This window comes from Myxine glutinosa, chromosome 7 (assembly GCF_964187855.1).
Source record: "Myxine glutinosa chromosome 7, kmMyxGlut1.1, whole genome shotgun sequence".
In the NCBI taxonomy this organism is placed as follows: Eukaryota; Metazoa; Chordata; class Myxini; order Myxiniformes; family Myxinidae; genus Myxine; species Myxine glutinosa.
In genome coordinates, this window is record NC_136267.1 from 70,800,225 (window position 1) to 70,826,715 (window position 26,491).

At 43.6% G+C, this 26,491-nt stretch overlaps 1 protein-coding gene across 14 annotated transcripts in view; it reads right to left on the reverse strand.

The window, feature by feature from the left end:
- Positions 1-26,491, reverse strand: part of LOC137431315 (transcription factor 12) — a 263,317-nt gene that overhangs the window by 201,758 nt on the left and 35,068 nt on the right. For all 14 annotated transcript variants that reach the window (XM_078781854.1, XM_078781846.1, XM_078781852.1 and 11 more), the window contains exons 2-3: positions 16,888-16,955; positions 16,365-16,455 (exon numbers count right to left, since the gene is read on the reverse strand). In XM_078781854.1, coding sequence (XP_078637980.1) covers positions 16,365-16,455; positions 16,888-16,955 — 159 coding nt within the window. The remainder of the gene's footprint in view (positions 1-16,364; positions 16,456-16,887; positions 16,956-26,491) is intronic.

Below are 26,491 nucleotides of genomic sequence, written 5' to 3' on the forward strand. Positions count from 1 at the left end.
ACAAAGTACCAACCCAAGAAGAAGCTGTTACTTCTATACTGTCCACACTGGCAGAGTGCATGTGATATGTTGCTGAACAATATTTTGTGCACTATTTACTATATTTTATATTTTCAAAACAAAACGTTTCACACCCCTGAGCCTTACCCGAACAATACTTTTTGTATCTCTCAAAACGAATAAGAGCAAAGTTAACATGTTCTTCCTACAAGTCAGCAAACAATGCCAAGGGATACATCTTCAAAGGCCTTTTTTCCAAAGCTCAGGATGCCGCTATTCCAAGTTAACCATACTCCCCGGCCCTTTGTCAAACTGGCCTGACAACAGCAGCTATGAAGAAGCTGGCGCAGCGATCCTGCATTACAAATCCCACGCGATGGGCAAACGGCTTTGCTTGGCATACACTTCAGAAGTCTGGAATGAGGACTGATAAGCAGAAGGGGGAAGGGGGAGAGGACATCGATTCGGGCAATAGCAATCAAGCAAAACTATCCTTTCTCTCCCTTTTCTCCTGGCCGGAAAGCGGGGGTAGTGCGATGCATTTGGCCACTATCGCTTGGAGCACAGCCAGGCAAAGAAGCAGCCACTGGTGCTCATGCTAGAACAGAAATGTTATATCTGATACTTTATATTAATGCACAATAGTTTAACCACTTTGTACAAGGGAATTGAAAAGTTAAAATCAAACAATGATAAATTGCTCCATTCTCTATACACCACCATTTGGAATGTCTGTTCAAAATACAGTATTTAGTCCGAAGAAGAGCAATATGACAAACTGGAGGATTAACAATTACAGGCGATATGCTTTTCAACACTTTACAACAATAGGGATCGCAAATTTAATGCCGTAAAATGGGGTGAATAGGGACAGCAAGGTGAATAGGGACACAAACTGAAAAAAAGTTCGGAAACTTTTTTCGCTGAAAATTGCTAACCATACTGATTTGTTGATATTTGGGTTGAAAGCGTTCTCTTGTTTTTTTAAAAAGCAACTTATAGTCCCTATTAACCCCATATATGGATATTAACCCCATATATGGATTTTTATGGCTGTCCTTATTCAACCCGTTTTACGGGTGAATAGGGACAGTCACTAATACAAAAAAATAATAATCACGAAACAATCCTGAGTTTCCAACTTATTGCTAAATTGATAGCTCAGATGGATGCACGTAATATGCACCCATAATATAAATCATGGTGCCAATGAAAAAAAAATGGGATAAAAAGTTTCTCCAAACTGTCCCTATTTCTTGATTATTATTTTTTGGTATTAGTGACTGTCCCTATTCACAAAAATAATACAAGGGTTTATGAAGTAATGGCAGGGACAGGAAAAGCACGCACCGGTAAATCTAATTCCTAAATCGGGATCCCGCACACCAGATATCAAATACAAGACGAGGGGATATGAATACCGTAATAACACGTCTGTTATGTAAAGTGTACGTGGCGTGCGGTCTTATCTGTCTTGTCCGTCCAATCTCCGCTGCACACCACGAGGTCCCTTGCTCCAGCGCCCCAGCACTGGGAAGGCCCGGGCCAGCGCCCACTCCAGGCTCCTCGTCGACCCCCACGAGGTCCGTGCACCAAAGGTCCAACGCAGGGCTGCACGAAGCAAGCGAACTCCACTTGGGCTCGGACTCACAAGCCAACTCTCAAGCCAACTCAACCAGTAAGCCAACTCTGAATTCAACCAGGGACAGGCCTCTCTCAACTCGGGATCGCACAGGGACTGCCAGGGCCAGGAATCTGCCAGGAACCTGCCGGAAAACCAACTCCTGAAACGAACTGCTCGCCGAGTCACTCACTCGAACCAACTCCTCCAACCACCTCAACTCTCCTTCTGCACTCCAACTCGTCTCTCCTCTCAACTGCCCGAAAATGGCGTTCGGCGCTCGTTAATATCTGCTGGCCCGTGACGTCAGCCTTGGCGCACTGCCAACCAATCAGTCTCCTCCACCGACTCGCCGGCTCGCCCAGGTGCACGCCCACTGCGTCACTCCCACTCACGCTCCTTGCTCCTGGTGTCATAGCGCGTGCTATTCCAGGTGGATAGGCCTCTCGGAGGTGTAAATGGCGGCGGCCATTCGACGGTGTCCTGGCCTGGTTTCTTCCTAAGTCATGTCAGGGGGGAGGGCGTTATTTAGTGTTGCGCTAAGGGTCCGTCGGAATGTCTATGTGGCGTGCAGTGCCAAAAGGGACAAAGGTTTGGCTAACCAGGTGAGGACACACAGGGGCGCTACTCCTTAATCCCTACACTACTTATCACTCGAACCTCCTGGTAGATTCACAAGTATACATCTTAACCCGACAAACGCCTAGACATGAACTTATTACAGGTAGTTTTCCTTACCGCGACACCTCGAAGCATGTTACCTACGCAGCTCTGTCTGCTCTACATATCACTACCCACCAGACATAACAGTATTTTTATTTAAAGACAATGAAATAAAAATTGACATAGTGAGAATGTAACATTTTATTTCGAAAATATGCCATTTTTGTCTCGTTTACTCAACCATCGCAAATCTAAGTGCATGATATAATGTAAAAATCTGGTTTTTGCAGGTCCTCAAGACTATTTGCTACAACATAAAACCATAGGTATCTTTTCATTCAGTTCATTTTTTTTTAATTGAGGGCATTTTATTTCATCTGTGTAAAACTGTACCCAGTATTGTAACCATGCACATATACATTGTTATAAAACCTGCGTAACTAGATGTGGAAAAACTGTGGAAAGGCTTCAACACCCCCACATGCCAAGCTGAAATTAAAAAACACACAGTAAAAGTAAAATACGTACTGCGAGTAAAAAAACAAAAAAAACAGTGAGCGCATATCATGGCCAGGTTGTATATTTTCAAATCATGATCACAGGGTGAAGCAGGAGCTGGACAAAGAATCACATGAAGAACAAGGCCATTAAGAGAGGTCAATGTAATTTTGCATGAATTACAAGGACATTACTAGAATGTAAAAATCAAAATAGTGCATGGGATTTGAACCCGAGATATCAGCATCCAAGCTAAGTGTTCAGATGGGGACGCAAAGCACACCAATCATGCCAATCATGCAATGGTTGATTGAAGTGCATTTTAGGTTTTGAAGGATTTGCTTAATATGTGGTGGCAGTGAGATAACTTATGAGGGGGGAAGCAAAACAAAAGTGGACAACTACTTTTTTGATCATTGATTTCATGGTCATGGTTGAGCTTTAATACACTTTATATGTTCGATAAGGTTACACAATTTCAATTTCTAACTGAAAAGTTTTACTGGTCATACATTATATATACAGTACCCTCCATAAGTATTGGAACAATGAAGTCAAAGTTGTTATTATCGTTATATACTCAATAAATTTGGATTTAAAATAAAAAGATGAATATGAGGCAAGAGTACAGAAGGTCATCTTTTATTTCTTGGCATTTATATACATATATGTTTTACCATTGTAGAACAACAGTACTTTTTATGTTCAGTCCCCCCATTTTTGGGAAGCATACGTATTTGAACAGATTAAGTTAAAGTAAATTAAAGTAGTATAATAATAGTTACCTTCGCAAAAGCGGAAGGTTATGTTTTGATCGCTGTGTATTTATTTGTATGTCTGTGTGTGTGTGTGTGTGTATGTTATTCGCATAACTCAAAAAGTATTCAACCGAATTGCATGAAATTTGGTGGGATGATTGGTTATTATACGGGACACATTTGATTAGATTTTGGGAGCAATCGGGTCAAAGGTCAAGGTCAAGGTCACGAAAAGGTCAAAATCGTATTTTTCGTAATGAGCGTAATGACTAGCAAGCTAGCAATGAGCGTAATTACACTAGCGTAGCAATGCAATGCATGCAAATTGCAATGCATGCAATGGCGAAGGTATGCGCTCTACCGAGTGCCCGTTCTAGTTAGTATTTGGTTTCATATCCCTTGCATGTAATAAATGCATTGAGCCTGTGACCCATCGACATCACCAAACTATTGATATCTTCCTTTGAGATTCTTTGCAAAGCCTTTAGTACAGCCATTTTCAGTTGTTGTTTGTTTTGGGGAGGTTTCTGACTTTCATCCACTCTTCAGCAAGTGAAATTCATTCTCCATTGGATTTAAATCAGAATGAAACCAGTCAAAAATGTATCCACCTTTTCCTCTGATTAACTCTTCGGTTGCGTTGGCAGTGTGTTTTGGGTCATTGTCTTGCTGCATGGTAATGTGCTGCCCAATGAGTGTGGAGGCTTTTCGTGTACATTGGCAGACAAAATGTTTATGTACATTTCTGAATTCATTCTGCTGCTTCCATCATTAGTTACATCATCAATAAAGATGAGTGACCCAATTCCAGAGGCAGCCATGTAAGCCCAAGCCATGACACTAAATCCACCATGCTTTACAGATGAGGAAGTATACTTTGAATCATCTGCAGTTCCTTCCTTTCTCCACACATTTGTTTTTCCATTGCTTTGGTAAAGTTTTATTTTGGTCTCATCTGTCCAAACAACTTTGTTCCATAACTCTACAGGCTCACCTATGAACTTGGAAAATTCTAATCTGGTCTTTCTATTTTTGGTGCTGATGAGAGGTTTGCATCTTGAGGTGTAGCTTTTGTAATTCTGCTGTCAAAGTCTTCTGCAAACGGTAGATTGTGATACTCTCACCCCTGCACTCTGGAGGTTGTTGGTGATGTCACTGGGAGCCGTTTCTGGGTTTTTCTTCACAGCTCTGATGATTTTTCTGTCATAAACTGTAGTTGTTCTTCTTTGCTGATCTAGCCGTTGTCTATTGCTAACTTCACTTCTTTTTGAAGATATTCAAAATTGTTGTATTTGCTATGCCCAATTTTTGTGCTATGGTTCTAATTGAATTCTTCTATTATTTCAACTTCCAAATTGCTTGCTTTTCTTTCATAGACAGTTCTCTGGTCTTTATGTTGGTTTATGCCTCCGAAGGCAAAATCAAAGGCTAAAACCAAGACAAGACATTCACAGCTCTTTTATATGTGAACAATGAATGCAACAATAAACACCTATCAGTCATTGTCCAATACTTATGTTTACTTAAAATGGGGGGACTGACCAGAAAAAGAACTATTGTTCCACAATGGCATAATTGCTTTAATTTTCGTCTACAACATTGTTCTACAACTTCATTTTCCCGCTCTAGCAGGGAAAATGGCCTTAAAATGCCTGTTGTTGTTATTGTTGTTGCTGTTGTTGTTCTACAATGGCAAAACACATAGGCCTATGCATAGACATACCAATAAATAAAAGCTCACCTTCTGTACTCTTGCCTCATATTCATCTTTTGATCTCAAATCCAAATTTCTTGAGTGTATAGCAATATTAACAAATTTGACTTCACTGCTCCAATACTTATGATGGAGGGCACAGTATATACTGTTCATGCCTAGTAGGCCTTCATTACACATCCGAAGACATTGCAGACATGTTCCCAAGCCAAAGGCTGAAAGGTAATTTAAAGGGTAAACAAGCGATAGCAGAGTCAAGCAGACTATAACGAACACCAGTAGAGCAGACCACCATCCTGTCACTAAAGGTCACAAAACCCAATATGAAATTCGCACTGGAAAAAAAAAAAAAAAAACTTACATGCCTCAAATAGACATGATATGCATCTACTCGTATGATGAATTCAAAACAAGTCTTTGTCAATATGATTGTGCAGAACAAAAAATAAATGTACGGTGGGGTACAAAAGTACGAGTCCAGAAGGAAATTTATTAATTGATAAAAGACAACAAAATAAATAATTGTAATATGAAAACAAAAGCACTTTCAATGGATTTCCATGAACTCTTAAGGCTATAAAAACACTTCTTACAACAGGAAACAATCAAATCTGTCTTCACGTATAATTATAATCAATAATAATCAGTATGGCCTTGAGAACTGCCTCACTCCATTTGGGATTGATTTAATTACCTCTACGACCGAAGGTGGAGGGGGGTTATGTTTTCACCCCTGTCTGTCTGATTGTCTGTGAGCAGGGTGTCTCAAGTTATGGAGGGATGTGGGCCGATTTTTGGTGGACAGGCTGGATCAATTTGATTCTGGTGAAAATCCGGATATGGAATCCAGGTATGAGAATTTTTCAATTTTCAAAGTGATTCTTCACCTTTGAGATATGGGGCCAAACGATATACATGTATAGCACTATATCTCAAAAAGTTATGGACGGATGACAAAACTAGGTGGATGCATTGGTTAAGTAACAAGAACAAGCCAATTGAATTTCCCTCCTCCTCCCCTCCCTTCTCCTCAGCCTCCCCCTTGCATCCCTTCCTCCCCTCCCCTTGCATCCCTTCCTCCCCATCCTCTTTCCCTCTCCCCTTCTCCTATCCTTCCTCCTCACTCTCCTCCCCTCCACACCCCCCCTTCTATCCACAATGCTCCCCCTCCCTCCTCTCTTCCTCCCCCGAATCCTCCCCTTCCTCCTCCCTCTCCTCCCCTGCCTCCCATCTCTCTCCCTCCCCACTCCCCTCCACCCTAGATTCCACCCTCCCCTGCCCTCCCTTCCCCCACCCCTTTCTTCCCCCACCCTCCTCTCCCCTTCCCTCTTCTCCTATCTCTCTCCCCCCTCTCTTCATATTCCCCGGCGCAAAGCGACTTTGCATTTTGCCTGGAAACGCCGGGTACTTTTGCTAGCATTAAATAAATCAATTATATTGGTACGTGTGGTATGTAGGTATGAATGTAAATGTATATGTATATGTATCCTACTATAATTCACCAAATGTCTGTCTGTCTGTCTGTCTGTCCGTATGTCCGTCTGTTCCCAGGTACCGCAAAAATGGCTGAACCGATCGCAACAAAATTTTGGGTGGGCAATCCTGGGACCCCCTGGAGTAAAATAGGCTATATTGTTTTCCCAATTTACCAATTTTTCCAATATTCCAGTTTTTCGAAACACGATGTAATAATATTTACCGATATGAACAGTGATGTATGTGGCTTTTATTGAAATTCCACAAACACTGTTTAGATTTTGATGATTTGCGTGTGATATAATTTAACGGATGTTTATATAAATCGTTTAAAATAAAATAAAAAGCCTTCAATTTCTGATATTTTCCCTTTTCATCTGGGCCTCCCAATTGAAGCCCCGCCCGTAGGGGGGGTACCGTTGCTAGTATGTATAATGTATATGTATAATATATATGTATAATATATATGTATATGTGTATATATATATATATATATATATATATATATATATATATATGTATGTATTATGGATGTACATCTGAAAATTATAGAACAAAAAACGAGGGCTGGCCCGATCTCCACAAAATTTTGCATATGTGTTGGTCGTACCCAGGCTCAGGTCATGGGCATTAGGGGAAAAAAGGTTGTTTCTAGTATCGTAAAAACGCAAACACATGAACAAGAATGAATAGGCGCACCTCATGAAAGAACACACACCACATGGACGAGCAAGAAGAATCACACCCGAGAACACGCATATGATGGGCACGTTCCTGATGAAGGGTTTTTTTTGGGGGTTTTTTTTGTATACTGAATCGAGGCTCGTGAAAGAGCTAACATTTATTTCACAAACAAACAAACAAAACAAACCAGACAAACAAAATATACAAAAAGAGGGAGCGGAAGACAAGATGGGGAGAGAAGGGGAAGCACACAACCACAACATTTGAGAGCAGGGAGAAGTGTGGGAGGGAGAGGGCTTGGGGGCAGGAGGCGTGGGAGGGGGAGGGGGGGGGGGGGGGAGAGAGGTATAAAACACAAGGGGACCGAAATTAGTGGGGGTAGAAATTTTTTTTTGTATAACATCCAAAACATCAGCTTCCCCTTGCATCCTACAGCAGTTAGTATACTTCGCTCAATGTTTTGTTGATTTCATCCATTGTTCTACCTGTCGAATTATTCCCCAACACTCTATGCACCACTCTGCGATTTCCTAAACGTGGAATCTATATATATAAAACACAGTTTGTGTGTGTGTGTGTAATGTTACCGATAGACTCCTAAACAGAGAGGCTCACGTGCTTGATATTTGGCATAGACATGGCCATTGAGCCTGGGAAGAACATGGCTGACCTAAAAAAAAAAAATTCAAAATATTTTTTTACCATATTTTTACCTCAGCGCATTTCAGCGAGGAATATTATGCACGGAATCTGAGGCGGTGGCAGAGCAGCGCGCTGATTCGCTCAGAGCGATCACGTGATGTTCCTTGCCGCCATAAACTCAGTTACGCGTTCGCATGTATTTCAGAGCGAAAAGCGATTGCGTTTTTTCACATTTCAGCGAGGAACATTGCCATTCACACCACACAGGTTTTTTTTTCTTTCATATTTACGAGATCCATATTTTTTATTCATATTTACCTCAGCGCATTTCAGCGAGGAATATTATACACAGAATCTGAGCAGGTGGCAGAGCAGCACGCTGATTCGCTCAGAGCGATCACGTGATGTTCCTTGCCGCCATAAACTCACAGTTACGCGTTCGCACGTAATTCACACGTTCAAAACAAACGAGATCCGCAAAGCGAGTTGGTCGAGTCGTGCTAACCAAGATGGCGACACGGCGGCTTCACTTTTCACGGAGTATGAGCATTCTATATATTTTCAATTCAGTGCGCCCGACTCGCTCACGTACTTGATTTGTGGCATAGACATGGCCATTGGGCCTTCACGGTGTAATTTATGCGAGGCTTTTGTCCGAGTGAGCTTGAGTCGAGAGGGCGAATGTACGGGTCTCCCTTCCCCCGCCCGGCAACGACGGTACTGGAGGGCGTCACAGGATCGGTGAGTCTCCAAATCCGCTTCGTGCTGTTGTGAAGATGCAGGACGATGTCGCGATTGTTGTGCTGCTCTCCGACCATGAGAACTGCAACGTCATTGTTGACTGGCCCTCCCCTTCCCTCCCCCTTCCCCCTCCGTCCTTGGGAGGGGGAGGGGGGAGGGGGAAATGGGAGGGGTAGGGTGTAGGGGGCCGGGAAGGGGGGAGGGGGGAGGGGGGAGGGGGAGGGGGAAAGGGAGGGGGAAAGGGGAGGGGGTAGGGGGTAGGGGGAAGGGAGGGGGTAGGATGGAGGGGGAAGGGAGGGGGAAGGGGAAGGGGGGAAGGGGAGGATGGAGGGGGAGGGGAGGACGGAGGGGGGAGAGGGGGGTGGGGAGGAGGAGGGAGAGGGGGAAGGGGAGGGGGAGGGGGAAAAGGGAGGGGGAGGGGGAAAAGGGAGGTGGAGGGGGAAAAGGGACGGGGAGGGGAAAAGGGAGGGGGAGGGGAGAAGGGGAGGGGGTAGGGTGGAGGGGGAAGGGAGGGGGAGGGGAGGACGGAGGGGGGAGGGGGGGAGTGGGAACGGGGGGAGGGGAGAAGATGGGGAGGGGGAGGGGAGGGGGAGGGGGGAGGGGACGGGGAAAGGGGGGAGGGGGAGGGGGAGTGGGAAGGGGAGGGGGAGGGGAAAGGGGAGGGGGAGGGGGAGGGGGAGTGGGAGGGGGAGGGTGGGAGGGGGAGTGAGAGGGGGAGGGTGGGAGGGGGAGGGGAGCGGGTGGGGGAAGGGGGGAGGGAGAGGGGAGGAGGGGGAGGGGAGGGGAAGGGGTAGGGGGGAGGGGAAGGGGGAAAAGGGAGGGGGAGGGGGAAAATAGAGGGGGTAGGGTGTAGGGGGAAGGGAGGGGGTAGGATGGAGGGGGAATGGAGGGGGGGAGGGGCAGAGGGGGAGGGGGCCGGGAAGGGGGGAGGGGGGAGGGGGAGGGGGGAAAGGGAGGGGGAAAGGGGAGGGGGTAGGGTGTAGGGGGAAGGGAGGGGGTAGGGTGGAGGGGGAAGGGAGGGGGAAGGGGAAGGGGGGAAGGGGAGGATGGAGGGGGAGGGGAGGACGGAGGGGGGAGAGGGGGGTGGGGAGGAGGAGGGAGAGGGGGAAGGGGAGGGGGAGGGGGAAAAGGGAGGGGGAGGGGGAAAAGGGAGGTGGAGGGGGGAAAAGGGAGGGGGAGGGGGAAAAGGGAGGGGGAGGGGAGAATGGGAGGGGGTAGGGTGGAGGGGGAAGGGAGGGGGAGGGGAGGACGGAGGGGGGAGGGTGGAGTGGGAACAGGGGGGAGGGGAGGAGAGGGGGGGAGGGGAGGAGAGGGGGGAGGGGAGAACATGGGGAGGGGGGGGGACGGGGGAGGGGGAGGGGGGAGTGGGAGTGGGAGGGGGAGGGGGAGGTGGAGGGTGGGAGGGGGAGGGGGAGGGTGGGAGGGGGAGGGGGAGCGGGTGGGGGAAGGGGAGAGGGAGAGGGGAGGAGGGGGAGGGGAGGGGAAGGGGGGAAGGGGTAGGGGGGAGGGGAAGGGGGAAAAGGGAGGGGGAGGGGGAAAAGAGAGGGGGAGGGGAGGGGGGAGGGGGAAGGGGAGGGCCAGTCAACAATGACGTTGCAGTTCTCATGGTCGGAGAGCAGCACAACAATCGTGACATCGTCGGTGGTATTGCCCCCTTTGGCAGAAACAACCTCAAGTAGGCGTTTCTTATAACTGTCTACCGGTCTCTGACATCGACTGGGAGAAATTTTTGCCCACTCCTCCATGCAGAATTCTTTCAGCTGTGCGATGTTTTTGAGGGGTTTCTTGCATGCACAGCTCGTTTAAAATCCCACCACAACATCTCGATGGGATTTCGATCCGGGCTTTGACTTGGCCATTCCAGAACCCTCCATTAGTTTCTTTTCAGCCATTCCTTGGTGGATTTACTGGTATGTTTAGGGTCATTGTCATGTTGCAAGGTCCACCTTCGGTTGAGCTTCAACTTTCCGACAGATGGCCTCACATTATCCTCAAGCACCTTCTGGTACAATGAAGAATTCATAGTGGATTCTATGATGGTGAGCTGCCCAGGCCCTGATGCAGCAAAGCTGCCCCAAACCATAATATTTCCACAACCATGCTTTACAGTTGGTATCAGGTTCTTGTGGGCAAATGCTGTCTTTGGTTTTGGCGAAACATGTCTTCTGGTACTCTGGCCAAATAGCTCTACCTTTGACTCATCTGTCCAGAGCACATTGTTCCAGAAGTGCTGGTCTTTGCCTCGGTGTTCATTGGCAAACTTTAGTCTTGCCCTGATGTTCTTTCTGGACAGCAAAGGTTTCCTTCTGGCACACCTCCCATGTAGATCAAATTTGTGCAGCCTCTTTCAAATGGTAGACTCGTGCACTTTGACATCAACAGTGGCAAGAGCTACCTGTAGGTCCCGTGATGATATTCTGGGGTTCTTAGAGACTTCTTTCAGCATCTTGCGATCTGCTCTCAGGCTGAACTTGCTGGGGTGGCCTGGCCTGAACAAGTTGGCAGTTGTTTGGAATCTTCTCCACTTGTAGATGATCTTCCGGACAGTCTAATGATTGATTTCATATTGTTTGGAGATCTTTTTTAATCCCTTCCCAGACTCGTAAGCATCTATAACCTTCTTTCTGAAGGCCTCAGAAAGCTCTTTTGATCTAGGCATGGTGACGCCACACACTTCAACAACAAAGAACAAACCAAACTAAATGTCTGAGGTTTAAATAAGACAGGTTCCTCCAAGGTCCTCTCTAACGATGTTCTAATCATTTGCACCTGAGCTGGTGCACCTGATTCTAATTTTAGGTATTTGAAGTAGTGATAAATGTCGGGGTGTACTTACTTTTTCCACATGCAAAATTTGCATTTATGTTTATTTAAATTATACAATGGACTACAAAATGTAAATGTTTCATGATATTTGTTATATTATATCACCTTTATCTATCAATATTGTTGAAATGAAGATCAAGTAGCTGTATGTTGAAATATGTTGAAAAAGTCAAAACTTTACATGGGGTGTACTTACTTTTTCACGTGACTGTATATGAACGGGGTTGGCGATGAGAAAAATTAGTTATCAAAAAGACAAAGAAGGAAAAGGGAGAAGATACTTTTAAAATTTGGAGGGCCAGTGAGTTGGTTGAAGAGGGGAGAAAAGAGGAAGGCTGTTGGAAATAGGAGTGAAATTTGGTGGGAGGGGAAGAAAGGAGAAAAACCCTCTCCAACAACTCAGGATGCACATTTTATTTCAGCAAACCCCCTCCTGGATAAACTACCAAAATCAAGGCCAATTGCACACCAACTCTAATTCCTCACTGCAGTGAGTGGAACCACATTCACCACCTCTTGCCATCTCCCATCCTGACTCAAGATCTTTATTACCCTCTTTATAACCCTTCCTAACCTAACCCTCTTACTTGTTGATTCCAGCATTGCTTCTTCGCTCGCCATCGCCTCCCATCTCCTCTGTCTCTCCCTCCCCTTGCCTCTCTATCTATATATATATTTTCTGTTTTTCTCTCTCTTTCTCTTTCTCTCTCTCTCTCTCTCTCTCTATGTCCCCCAACCCTCCGACGATTTGGAAGATGGAGGACATTGAAATGAGGTCCAACCGACCAATCATCCGTCCATGTACTTTTATGTATATTGTATGTCAAAAACCATTCAACACTTAGCTTTCATATTGCAGATATCTATTCCTCATGACATTATCTCAACCCGAGTAGATCACGGCTGTGATTGGCTGAATTATGTTGCCATGGTAGCCATCTCAGTAATTTGGCTTGTGTACAAGATATTGAAAACCCAATTGAACATTTAGCTTTCATATTGCAGATATATATTCGTCATGACATTATCTCAACCTGATAGAGCACGTGGATGATTGGGTAAATGATGTTGCCATGGCAACCATCTCGGTAACTTAGCTTGTGTAAGCGATTTTTCAAAATACGTTCAAGATTTAGCTTTTGGAATACACAGACCTATTCCTACACAGGCTAATAGGCGGGGAACATAGAGTATCAGCTTCTTGTTCCAGTCCGTTTATCACCTTGCCACTTTTGCCCGGCAAATTTTTGCCCCGCTACCCGACTGTCAATTTTATCTGGTTCTTCCATGAGCCTTGCTCATGTAGAACTAGAACAATGTGACTGTGTCACTAATATGTCTCCGCATAGTCCCACAATGGGTAGATGCCATAGTTCACTGTCCTAAAAATAAACAAGTTTGAATTTAAATCCCTTCAGCTATTTTGAAGTATCACATTTTCACCAGCCATGACAGGTTTCACATCGATCAGTGAAGCAGTTGCAGAGAAGGATTTTTTTTTTAATATCGGCTTTCAAGCTAATATGGCTGCCATACCACATGACATATGACCTTTAAAATGTACACTCTGCATATGTATGGGTAGGGGATCACGTTTGTGAAATTTCGTGTTGATCGGATAAGGTTCGTTTTTCTATCAAAGATGGCTGCCAAACCACATGACCTACGTTTTTCATTTTTATCGTTACATTATTTTATCATTGCATTATTTTCATCATTACATCATCACATTACATCATCATTTTCAAACTATATTTTTCAAACAGTGCTGCCAGGTGATATTTGTAAAATTTTGCGTCGATAGGTTAAGCGGTTTCAGAGATATAATTATTCAATATTTTCCTTCAATCCAATATGGCTGTGAATCTGTGTACCACTTCACCTTTGATGTCATCATTATCATGCTTTTGTTTCCCATTGGGAGTACTTGACAATGTGCCAAGTTTCAGATTTTTCCATTCAGCAGTTTCCGAGAAATATTTTTTTAATTATTTGCATTTAATCCAAGATGGCTGTCACACCACGTGACCTATGATGTCACAATTATCATTAAAAAAACATTCTGCATGGGTGTCACACCTACCCTGAAAGGTTCGTCTCAATTAGACTTGTGGTTGCTGAGAAAAACGAGGTTTAGCCCGTACGGACAGACGTACGAACGGACGGACAACCCAAAAACATAATGCCTCCAACAACTTCGTCGGCGGCGGCATAATAAAAAGATAAACTAGAATGCCACTCGGTAGAGAACATACCTCCGCTAAGCTGAACAGTTTACGTTTTGTATCCCGCTGATAGCCCGCATTGTCATAACCCGTTCATAACATTTTGAAATATCAGGCAATACATCGTTTCAAGAACCATCTCAAAACGGCGAAGGATCACTAAAAATTGTGTCCGGATCTTCACTAAAATCGATTCAATTCGTCCCCGTCACACACCCGACATGTCCATCAAGCTTCGCCCAAATCCGTCCTCAACTTTTGTCTTCGGTCAGTATTATAAATTACTTTATCATGCTGCCAGCACAATTTCTCTCGCACTGCCAGCAACTCTGTTGAAATATGAAGCCTTAGGTTTGCTCCAAGTGGTTATCCATACACACAAGACAAACATCGTTTAACCAACAATAAACAACAACAAAAACAAATAAACAACAAACAATGTTCCACCATACTCTTTCAGACTAATTTTCTCACTATGAAAATTAAATAAAGAAATAAAATCAAAGAGCTTGGCAATCTGTTAAAATTATTAACCAAATAAATGCTTTCACATTGAATTGATCGCTTACAAATGCTCTATTGTGGGTGGAGATCATACCAGTATCTTGGCTTGTCATCCACCAACCCATCTCCCCCCTCGACCCTACCCCCAATCCTCCATAAGCCAGGCTCGAAAGTTAACGTATCACTATTCAGTCTTAGGTCTCTTATTAGTCCCCAACCGGTGTACACCGGAGGGGACTATAGGTTTGCACTCCGTCCCTCCGTCTGTCAGTCAGTCTGTCTGTCTGTCTGTCCGTCCGTCACGCAAAGAACAGTTTTCCGGACTTTTTTTCTAAACTCTTAATGCTAATGATTTCAAACTTGGTACATCGTTTCCTCATGATAAATTACAGATCAAGTTCGAACTTCACGACGTTTCGATCATTTTTGACAAAGTTATGCCACTTTGAACTTGGGTAATTACCTCAACAGTTTTCCGGACGACAGACTGCCGGTAGGGGACATGTATTGCAGCGCAATACTCAGAATGCTTGTTTTTACTAAGATTAGGGGCCAACAAACAAACAAATTGGGGCACATACTAAATGCCAAAGCAAGCCTCCTAAACCGGATATCCACAACTGGCCACTGGAAATGCAGTTGTCTTGCATGAAGCACTGATTGTGAAACAGTACTGGATACAGTACAAGTACATTGATTTCCCTTAAGTTACAAGTAAACACTGACAGAGGGGGGGGGGGGGGGGGGAATTACTGTAAGAGTGCAGTGGGGGCAATCTACTTACCATGTACACATATTGTGGGGGGGGGGGGGGGGGGGAAACTTTACTGCACCCACTTCCCTTCTTTCCTCATACTTGCTCTTCCTTCTATCCAAATACAGTACTGCCATCTCATCCAAATAGCCTTTCCCTTTTCTCCCCACCATTTCAACACAAACTTCTCTCTTATCCCATCACCTCATATTATTTTTCAGAGTTATGCTCTTGTTAAATATGCTTGGGTATGGGAAGAAGCCTAAAATGGGAACATTCTAATTGAGAAAAGGAAGAGGACGAAATAGGAGACAATAAAGAGGGCATGGGAATTTTTGAGCGAAGAGAGAAAGGAGAGAAAGTTGGAAGGAGACAAGAGTACAGAAAGTGAAGAAGCATATATGCAGTGCACGGTGTGATGGGGCACACACACAGGAGGGGGAAGAGGCTCAAAAATTATGCCATAGTTGCACACACAAGTAAATGGCCCCTCACAAGAATTACTGAATTCGGCACCCCTTCTCTCCACCCACCCCATGACTATCGAATGAAGAGACAGCAAGTTCATGATCGTCGGCTACGCAATAACGTATTATTTCTTTCCAAATACATGCAATCACACAAACCTTTGCACAAGCATCATGTCATGTTAATTAAAAGTCTATAGGTCAGAAATTGCAAGTTTTGTAATCCTTTTGAAAAATACATGAGACTGACAGCAACAATGCAAAGACCTCAAGGTATGTCAAAGACGGATGTCCTGATGTACAATTACTAGATTAAATGTAATGTGAATGACAACTGGCCTAAAAACATTTATCGAAGATTTTCAACATCGTTCCATGGAGCAGCATTTCAGTGCCATTTAAAGGCTTCAAAAGGGGCTGGATAGCCTGGATTGAAGTGAACAGGACAGACAGAGCGGCCTAGGTTCCCAGGTAAGCTGATGCATGTGTAATAGAAAACTAACCTTAATCAGAAGGCTAGTGTTGTTCTGTACCAGCAGACAGGTAGAACAATGCATGTCGTCAACAGAACATTGATCGAGGTATGCTAACCACTGTGGGAAGTAATGAGAGGCTGAGGTTTCAGGTGTTAACCCTTCATCTGAACAAAAGTTAGCGTGCCAACACTCAAAACGTTGACAGACAACTGCTGACACTCAACGTCAGCTTCTCCTTCTGTTAAATGGCCATTAGCATGCAATACTTCAGTCAACTTTCTGTCGATTCCATCAATATAGTTGATATGTACTTACACTCCATGTTGGAAGGAGGATAGCTGGTTGGCGTCGTTGTCGTCGTCGTGCAAGCTTCGACACTCCTCTCCGAATGAAACGGCCGACAGCCCTGCACAGCAGCAAACAAAAAAAACTGTCTCGCATTCAGGTTCTCAATCTAAACTTTGACGAAACATGCAAAAATAAGCGAGTGTATTTACTCCCTCAGTATGCATACAGTGGGTGAAAATACCTCAACCATATCAAACAATTATTATTGCTTCGAGGCCGACTTCATTATCTTCCAACTCCAACTGTTATTCTCATTCTCTGACTGGATTCTTTGTTCCTCTTTCCTTTACACTCCCCTCTACCGCTAACTCTTCCCACTCCAAACCAAATCCTCTGCAAACTCAGAAAGCAATTAATTAACATGTAACTCAGCTCACTTTCAGGAAGAAATGAAAAACTACACCCTGAGGACAAAATGTAAGGTAATTTTTATTAATCCGTCCGGTAATTAGACAATCAAATTAAATTAAAAAAGAGACACTGCACGTACTCCAGGGGTGTAGTTTACGGCTGTCTGACTTTCAACAGACCATGGTTCACGTGCCGTCTCCTCTCCACCTACAGATGCACGTATAAGGTTATTTGCAATACTTGTCCGCTGATAAAATAAAAATGTAATCATTCATCATGGCCGGTGAGTGGCCAAGGAGAAAAAAAATTCAAATGTGTGGATATATCAAAGGCAGATGCATTGCAGGCCATCTCAAGACAGTATTTTTAAAAGTTGGATTTGTAATACAGCCACAAGCTCACTTGGAGCTTAAAAAGTGAAGATGATGTCACAAAAGGAAAAATAAACTTCACAATGACCAGTGACAGTTCAATGACCGATCAGTCAATTGTACACATTTGAAAGGGCGGCCAATTTTTTCCAGTGCCATCCCAACATATGGAGTACTACTGTACCTCATGATGTTGTTTCGTATGAAGCCTGTGGCTGCTGGTTGCATCATTGTCTGGACGCGTGAATGTGCCGCTGATGCAGTGCCCGTTACCAGTAAGCTGGTACTCATTTTTCCGACCTCAGAAAGATGGCAGGCTGAGTCAACCTATCTGGTGTTATTCCAACGGCACGACAGGGGCTCAAACTTAAGACCCTAAGATATTAAAGCAGCCACCTTAACCGATAAGCCAACATCAGGCTTACCACACTCCAATGGTAACATTACAGAAAGGGTTAAAATGAGAAAGAAGCAATTTTAAAACATGTTTTTGTACAAGATATTGTTATATGTCATACTCGGCAAGAATAAATAAGGATAATTCTTTAAAAAGTCTTAAAAGTTACCGCTTCAAAAATAAATCAACACAATTTCAATTAATACCGCATGTAAATGCAAACATCTAATTCCACCACACAAATAATGGGTTTTTTAGTCAGCAAAACGTGGGCCTTTCCACAATGCACAATATATATATATATATATATATATATATTTTTTTTTTTTTTTTTTTTTTTTTTTTAATATATATATATACAGTGAAACCTTGACTTACGAGTGCACCAACTTACGAGTTTTCCGAGATACGAGCCGTCGCTCGGGCGGTTTATTGCTTTGAGATGCGAGCCGAGATCTGAGTTACGAGCTTACGCCACCCGCCACCACGTGGGTTCCGGTCACGTGGTTATCTTGCCGTGCAAGCATCTCTGCCGTATATCGCTGCTGCTTTGTTTTCACATTTTGGTTATTTTGGAGCTTACGCCACCCGCCACCAAGTGGGTTCCGGTCACGTGGTTATCTTGCCGTGCAAGCATCTCTGCCATATATCGCTGCTGCTTTGTTTTCGGATTTTGGTTATTTTGGAGCTTACGCCACCCGCCACCAGGTGGGTTCCGGTCACGTGGTTATCTTGCCGTGCAAGCATCTCTGCCGTATATAGCTGCTGCTTTGTTTTCGCATTTTGGTTATTTTGGAAAATTTCTTAGTTTTAACCATGGGTCCTAAGAAATTGAGTGCCAAGGGCAGTACTGAGAAGAAGAAGAGGATGATGTGCTTGGATATAAAACACGCAATCGTCGAAAAACATGAGCGAGGTGTGCGTGTTGTCGACTTGGTGAGGCGGATGTGAAGGCAGCTGAAGATTTTATTATAACTTTTGCCGAACTGATAGAAGCTGAACGATACATCCCCCAGCAAATCTTCAACTGTGATGAGACAGGGCTCTTCTGGAAAAAGATGCCGAGGAGGACGTATATAACGGCAGAGGAGAAGAGCATGCCAGGCCACAACTTGTTCAGAGTGCCGGCGATAGCTCGCCTTCTCTTTGTGGAAAACACGGTGAGATCCTTAACATCCAACAACTAATGGGACGCAAACGGGGCGCCCAGTTTAGCGGTACACACATTGATGAATCACCCTGCCTGTGATTCACCCATGACAGGTTATAGCTGGGTCGGGATTCAAACCCAGGCTGGACAGTTTAGAGTCAAGTGTGCGTACCTCCAGTCCAGGCCATCCTGCCAACTTGTATGCTGCATACAGGTGAAATATAAAGCGCGAGATATTTTTATATATACTGTATATTTAAAAAAAAATTGGTGTGGTTTTTGGCGGGCTGGAACGGCTTAATAGCATTTCAATGCATTTTAATGGGGAAATTTAATTTGAGAAACGAGCAAATTGAGTTACGAGCTCGGTCACAGAACGAATTAAACTCGTAAGTCAAGGTTTCACTGTATATATATATATTCACCGTAGGTGATTCTGTCTGTCTGTCTGTCCGGGAGAGTGGCTACATCCGGTCTGGGAGGGGCTTCAAAAACAAATATCCACCATTTTGTTGACTCGCATAGCTTTGAGGCCTCTTTTGTTAGGCCAGGTCTTGCTCTCTAGGTCTTGCTCTCTCTCACAGTTTTATTTAAACTCCAAATCGATATCTCATTTCATTTTTCACAGTCGCTAACATGGTTTTAGAATCGCTTGAAAAAAAACGGGAATAAAATTCAATGAAAGTTACCGTTTATAGAACAAAATACATTTTCAAAGGTCTGGAACATACAACACAACATGCATTTTAAAGGCCATTTTCCCTGCTAGAGCGGGGGTTAGCCTTGCGGTCCCCATGACAATCTTCTCCATTTTGCCCTATTTTCTGCATCTCTCCTTGTTAACCCCCTTGCCCGCATTTCTTCTTCCACCATCTTTAGCCAAGTCTTTCTCGGTCTTCCCCGTCTTCTACTTCCTTCTACATTCATTTCCATCACTCTTCTCAACCAGTCACTTTCATCCTTCCTCAACACATGACCAAACCATCTCAACCTGTTCCTCTTCACAGCATCAATCGCAGGCTCTATTCCCATCATCTTTCGCAATTCATCATTTGTCTTCCTCTCTCTCAACGATACTCCGCACATCTGTCGAACCATTCGCATTTCCACCCTTTCCAACCTTCGTTGCTGCTCTACGTTCATTACCCATGTCTCGATCCCATAAATCATAACACTTCTCACACATGCAGCATACACCTTTCCCTTCAGCTTCAACGACACTCCCCTCATCATCAGCACGCCACTCAATTCCCGAAACTTCTTCCATGCACATCTCACCCGAGCAACCGTTGCCGAGTCTGATCCACCTTCTCCATTCAGCATGTCTACGAGGTAGCAAAATGTTTTCACACCTTCCAGCTTCACGCCGTCTCCAAGATCCAACTCAACATTTCCTCCATCTGCAGCTCCCTCTGTGCACACCTTACATTTGAATGTAGCTGCCACACTGGTTAATGACCCTCTCAGACCACTACATTTTTGATGAACCCACTCAGCGCACATTGTACACTGAATGGAGTTCACTCTGACACCCTTCCTACACACAGCACAGGGCCACTTCCCAGTTCTTTCCACCTCACCACATGCTTTACCACTTGCCATCACCTTCGTCTTTCCGATATTCACCTTCAGACCTTTTGTCTCCATACATTCCTTCCACGTGTTCATCTTTTCCTTCAGTCCATCCATACTTTCCGCACTCAACACCAGATCATCTGCATACAACAACTCCCACGGTAAACCCTCCTTTACGTTCTGAGCCAGCACCTCCATCACAGCTACAAATAGTAGTGGACTTAGTACCGACCCCTGATGCACTCCCACCTTCACCTCAAACTCACCACTGTTCCCGTCCTTCGTCCTTACAGCTGTGCGCGCTCTTTTGTACATTGCCATCACTACTCTGATCAACCATTCCTCCACTCCTAACTTCCTCAATGCCCATGTCAATACTTTGCGTGGAACCCGATCGAATGCTTTCTCCAGATCAACAAACCCAAGAAACAACTTCTTCCTCTTCTCCATGTACTTCTCCTGCAACTGCCTCACAATGAAAAGCGCGTCTGTCGTTCCTCTTCCTGGCATAAATCCAAACTGCATTTCGTCGATCTTCACTTTCTTCCTTATCCTCCTCTCCAACACCCTTTCCAATACCTTCATTCCATGCTCCAATAACTTTATCGCTCGGTACGAGCCACACTCCAGAGGGTCACCTTTCCCCTTGTATAGAGGGACGAGGGTACTCAGTTCCCAATCCACTGGAATGCGGCCTTCTTTCACCACCAGATTACAGATCTCTGTCATTCTCTTCACACCCCAACTTCCTGCTGCCTTCAACATATCTCCCACAACTCCTGTCGGCCCTCCCACTTTTCTACCCTTCATTGCTTTTATCGCTTCCTCAACTTCCTTCTCAGTTATCTTCTCTGCCGGTCCTAAAACTGGGTTACTCTCTATGTTGCCATCCCATTCATTCTCTGTATTCAACAGCATTTCCATATATCTTTTCCATCTTCCTTTAATTCCATCTGTGTCGACAACGATTTGTCCCACTTCATCCTTCAAGCAGCTCACCCCCATCACATCACACCTCTCTTTCGCTATCTGCTTTGCAATCCTGAATACTGCTTTCTGACCCTCTTCCGAATCCAAGCGTTCTCCGAACATTTTCCTACATGCCTTCTGCGCCTTTGCTACCTCTTTCTTTGCAGCCTTCCTGGCTGCCTTATAACTTTCATGCTCTGCTGTTTCTGCTCCCGTACCCTTCGCCTTCTGCCACTCCTTGAACTTCTTCCTCTTCTCATCAATCCTCTTTCCAACTTCATCATCCCACCACCATGTTTCCGAGTGCCTCGGTGGTCCTTTTGTCCATCCACATACCTCACCAACGGCTCCCAACAGACTAGCTTTCATTGACATCCAACCACTTTCAAGCTCAACCACATCATCCTCGACCCTACTCAGGCTCTCTTTTAATGCCTCCCTTACTGTCACCTCTTTCAACCTCCACACCTTCAAAGGTCTGGAACATAAAGGCCATTTATTGAGTCACCCTCACGATTTTATGTTGACTCAAATTCACCATCTGATTTCATTTTATTCAATGGTTTTTGACTAGGTTACAGCAATAATTGAGAAAATAAACGCACACACGGGAATCGGGAAATTGCCGAGATATATTAAATAAACGTGGACTTTCACAACTTGATATATCTTACATCGCCCAAGATGACACAGATGTCAAAATGCCGAGATATATTAAATAAGCTTAGCTTTTCACAACTCAATATATCTTACACCGCCCAAGATGACACAGACGTCAAAAGGCCGAGGTATATTAAATAATAGTAGCTTTTCACAACTCGATATATCTTACACCGCACAAGATGACACAGACGGGAAAATGCCGAGATATCTACAGTGCATTCAGAAAGTATTCAGACCCCATTATTTTTTTCACATTTTGTTATGTTGCAGCCTTATGCTGAAATCGTTTAAATTCATTTTTTCCCTCGTCAATCTACACTCAATACCCCATAATGACAAAGAGAAAACAGGATTTTAGAAAGTGTTGCAAATTTATTAAAAATAAAAATTGAAATATCACATTTACATAAGTATTCAGACCCTTTGCTATGACACTTTAAATTTAGCTCAGGTGCCTCCCATTTCTCTTGATCATCTTTGAGATGTTTCTACACCTTGATTGGAGACCACCTGTGGTAAATTCAATTGATTGGACATGATTTGGAAAGGCACACACCTGTCTACATAAGGTCTCACAGCTGACAATGCATATCAGAGCAAAAACCAAGCCATGAGATCGAAGGAACTGCCTGCAGAGCTCAGAGACAGGATTGTGTCGAGGCACAGATCTGCGGAAGCCTACAAAAAAATTTCTGCTGCATTGAAGGTTCCCAAGAGCACAGTGGCCTCCATAATTCTTAAATGGAAGAAGTTTAGAACAACCAGGACTCTTCCTAGAGCTGGCCGCCCGGCTAAACTGAGCAATCGGGGGAGAAGGGCCTTGGTAATAGAGGTGACCAAGAACCCGCTGGTCACTCTGGTTGAGCTCCAGAGATCCTGTGTGGAGATGGGAGAAACTTCCAGAAGGACAACAATCACTGCAACACTCCAACGATCTGGGCTTCATGGCAGAGTGGCCAGACGGAAGCCTCTCGTCAGTGAAAGACACATGAAAGCCCGCTTGGAGTTTACAAAAAAGCACCGAAAGGACTCTCAGACTGAGTTGCTGTGTTGTCATGATTTACACCAATCATAATACAAACAATTATTTTGCACAAATTTATTTGTTGTGTTTGTGATATCACATTTTTATAGGCAATTTAGGTTGAAGATTTCGGTTGAATGTTTTCTTTTCAAGAAAGAACTCTTCAGCACATACATAGGGGAGGGGTAGGCGCAGACTGGAAATTTGGGACGATTACACCTCACCACACATAATTTTAAACACCTCACCACCAAGTAAGTTAAAACACCTCACAGCCATAAAACACGTAATAAAAACACCTCACAGCCATAAAACACGTAATAAAAACACCTCACCACCACAAAATTAAAAATACCTCACAGCCATAAAACACGTAATAAAAACACCTTACAGCCACGAAATTAAAACCACCTCAGCCATAAAACACGTCATAAAACACCTCACAGCCACAAAATTAAAAACACCTCACAGCCATAAAACACAAAATTAAAAACACCTCACAGCCAGAAAACACGTAATAAAAACACCTCACAGCCATAAAACACAAAATTAAAAACACCTCACAGCCATAAAACACGTAATAAAAACACCTCACAGCCATAAAACACAAAATTAAAAACACCTCACAGCCAGAAAACACGTAATAAAAACACCTCACAGCCATAAAACACAAAATTAAAAACACCTCACAGCCAGAAAACATGTAATAAAAACACCTCACAGCCATAAAACACGTTATAAAAACACCTCACAGCCATAAAACACAAAATTAAAAACACCTCACAGCCAGAAAACATGTAATAAAAACACCTCACAGCCATAAAACACAAAATTAAAAACACCTCACAGCCAGAAAACATGTAATAAAAACACCTCACAGCCATAAAACACAAAATTAAAAACACCTCACAGCCATAAAACACGTAATAAAAACACCTCACAGCCATAAAACACAAAATTAAAAATACCTCACAGCCATAAAACACGTAATAAAAACACCTCACCACCACAAAATTAAAAACACCTCACAGCCATAAAACACGTAATAAAAACACCTTACAGCCACGAAATTAAAAACACCTCACAGCCATAAAACACGTAATAAAAACACCTCACAGCCATAAAACACAAAATTAAAAACACCTCACAGCCAGAAAACATGTAATAAAAACACCTCACAGCCATAAAACACAAAATTAAAAACACCTCACAGCCATAAAACACGTAATAAAAACACCTCACAGCCATAAAACACAAAATTAAAAATACCTCACAGCCATAAAACACGTAATAAAAACACCTCACCACCACAAAATTAAAAACACCTCACAGCCATAAAACACGTAATAAAAACACCTTACAGCCACGAAATTAAAAACACCTCACAGCCATAAAACACGTAATAAAAACACCTTACAGCCACGAAATTAAAAACACCTCAGCCATAAAACACGTCATAAAAACACCTCACAGCCACAAAATTAAAAACACCTCACCACCACGAAATTAAAAACACCTCACAGCCATAAAACACGTAATAAAAACACCTCACAGCCATAAAACACAAAATTAAAAACACCTCACAGCCATAAAACACGTAATAAAAACACCTCACAGCCATAAAACACAAAATTAAAAACACCTCACAGCCATAAAACACGTAATAAAAACACCTCACAGCCACAAAATTAAAAACACCTCACAGCCATAAAACACATAATAAAAACACCTCTAAGCAATAAAACATGAAATGAAAAACACCTCACCACCACTAAATTGAAAACACCTCACAGCCATAAAACATGAAAATAAAAACACCTCACCACCACGAAATTAAAAACACCTCACAGCCACGAAATTAAAAACACCTCACAGCCATAAAACACGTAATAAAAACACCTCACCACCACAAAATTGAAAACACCTCACCACCACGAAATTGAAAACACCTCACAGCCACGAAATTAAAAACACCTCACCACCACGTAATTCAAAACACCTCACCACCAAGTAATTCAAAACACCTCACCACCAACTAATTCAAAACACCTCATCACCAACTAATTCAAAACACCTCAAAACCACATAATTAAAAACACCTCACCACCACATAATTAAAAACACCTCACGACCACGTAATTAAAAACACCTCACCACCACGAAATTAAAAACACCACCACCAAGTAATTCAAAACACCTTACCACCAAGTAATGCAAAACACCTCACCACCAAGTAATTCAAAACACCTCACCACCAAGTAATTCAAAACACCTCATCACCAACTAATTCAAAACACCTCACCACCACATAATTAAAAACAACACACCACCACAAAATTAAAAACACCTCACCACCACAAAATTGAAAACACCTCACAGCCATGAAACACGAAATTAAAAACACCTCACAGCCACAAAATTAAAAACACCTCACCACCACGTCATTTAAAAACACCTCACCACCACATAATTCAAAATACCTCACCACCACGTGATTCAAAACCACCACCACATTATTAAAAACACTTCACAACCACGGAAACAAAAGTTTGAGGGAGTCGTTCAGTGACAACACAGACACTGCCCAGATATGTAGATATATAGAAAAATGACTGGACCCAAATTGCCGTTTTGTCATGGTTTACACCAATCATAATTCAAACAATTATTTTGCACAAATGTATTTGTAATATACGTGATATCACATTTTATAAACAATTGAAGTTGAATTTTTTTTTTTTCCCGAAAAAATTCCAGAAAAAACAAAATTCCCTATTTTTTCAAAAGAAAACACCCTTAGGACATACCGAGGGGAGAGATATGTGCATACCAGAAGTTTGGTACGATGTCACAAAAGTTTGAGGGAGTAGCTCAGTGACAACACAGACACTGCACAGAAATATATATATATATATATATATATATATATATATATATATATATATATATATATATATATATATATATATATATATATATACTGTTACGGATTCCGGACTTATGTGAATTACTATTCAGGTCATTGCTTATTAATGTTTATTCTATTAAAGGTTGTTGTGGTTAAATGGTTAGAGGCGCTCCTGATAACAGGAGACCGGAAACGGGATGGTGAACCGGAAGAAGAAAAAGACACGAGGTCCGGGAGAAAGCGGCCATCTTCTGCTCCTCGCCCAGCTCCGACGCGAGCGGTGTCGATATTGATCAGCGTTGAGAACGCTGCGTTTGAAAAGCCCGTCTGGCGAGAGGAGTTACCGGCGCGGGGTAATTACCGGTTACGCGTCAAATTGCCGTGGGTTCCTGCACGGAACCCAGCGTCCGTCACCGTTTACCTCAACGTCTACAAGGACGCGTACGGCAGGCGCCTTGGGCCTCACGCGCTTTGCGAGCCCCGAAGCCGCGATCACGAGCACCGACCTCGGTGGGCTGCCGAGGAGGTGTCCGCGGCAGCAGCCGTTCCCGGTACGGGACGTGCACGGTGGAAGCACGTCAGGAAGGGTCCGTTCAACCGCCCACATGCGGAGATCGAACTACAGGAGTACGGAGACATTGTGAGAGACATTGACCATGGAGGGAGTCGGGAGTGGGGCTCACGTG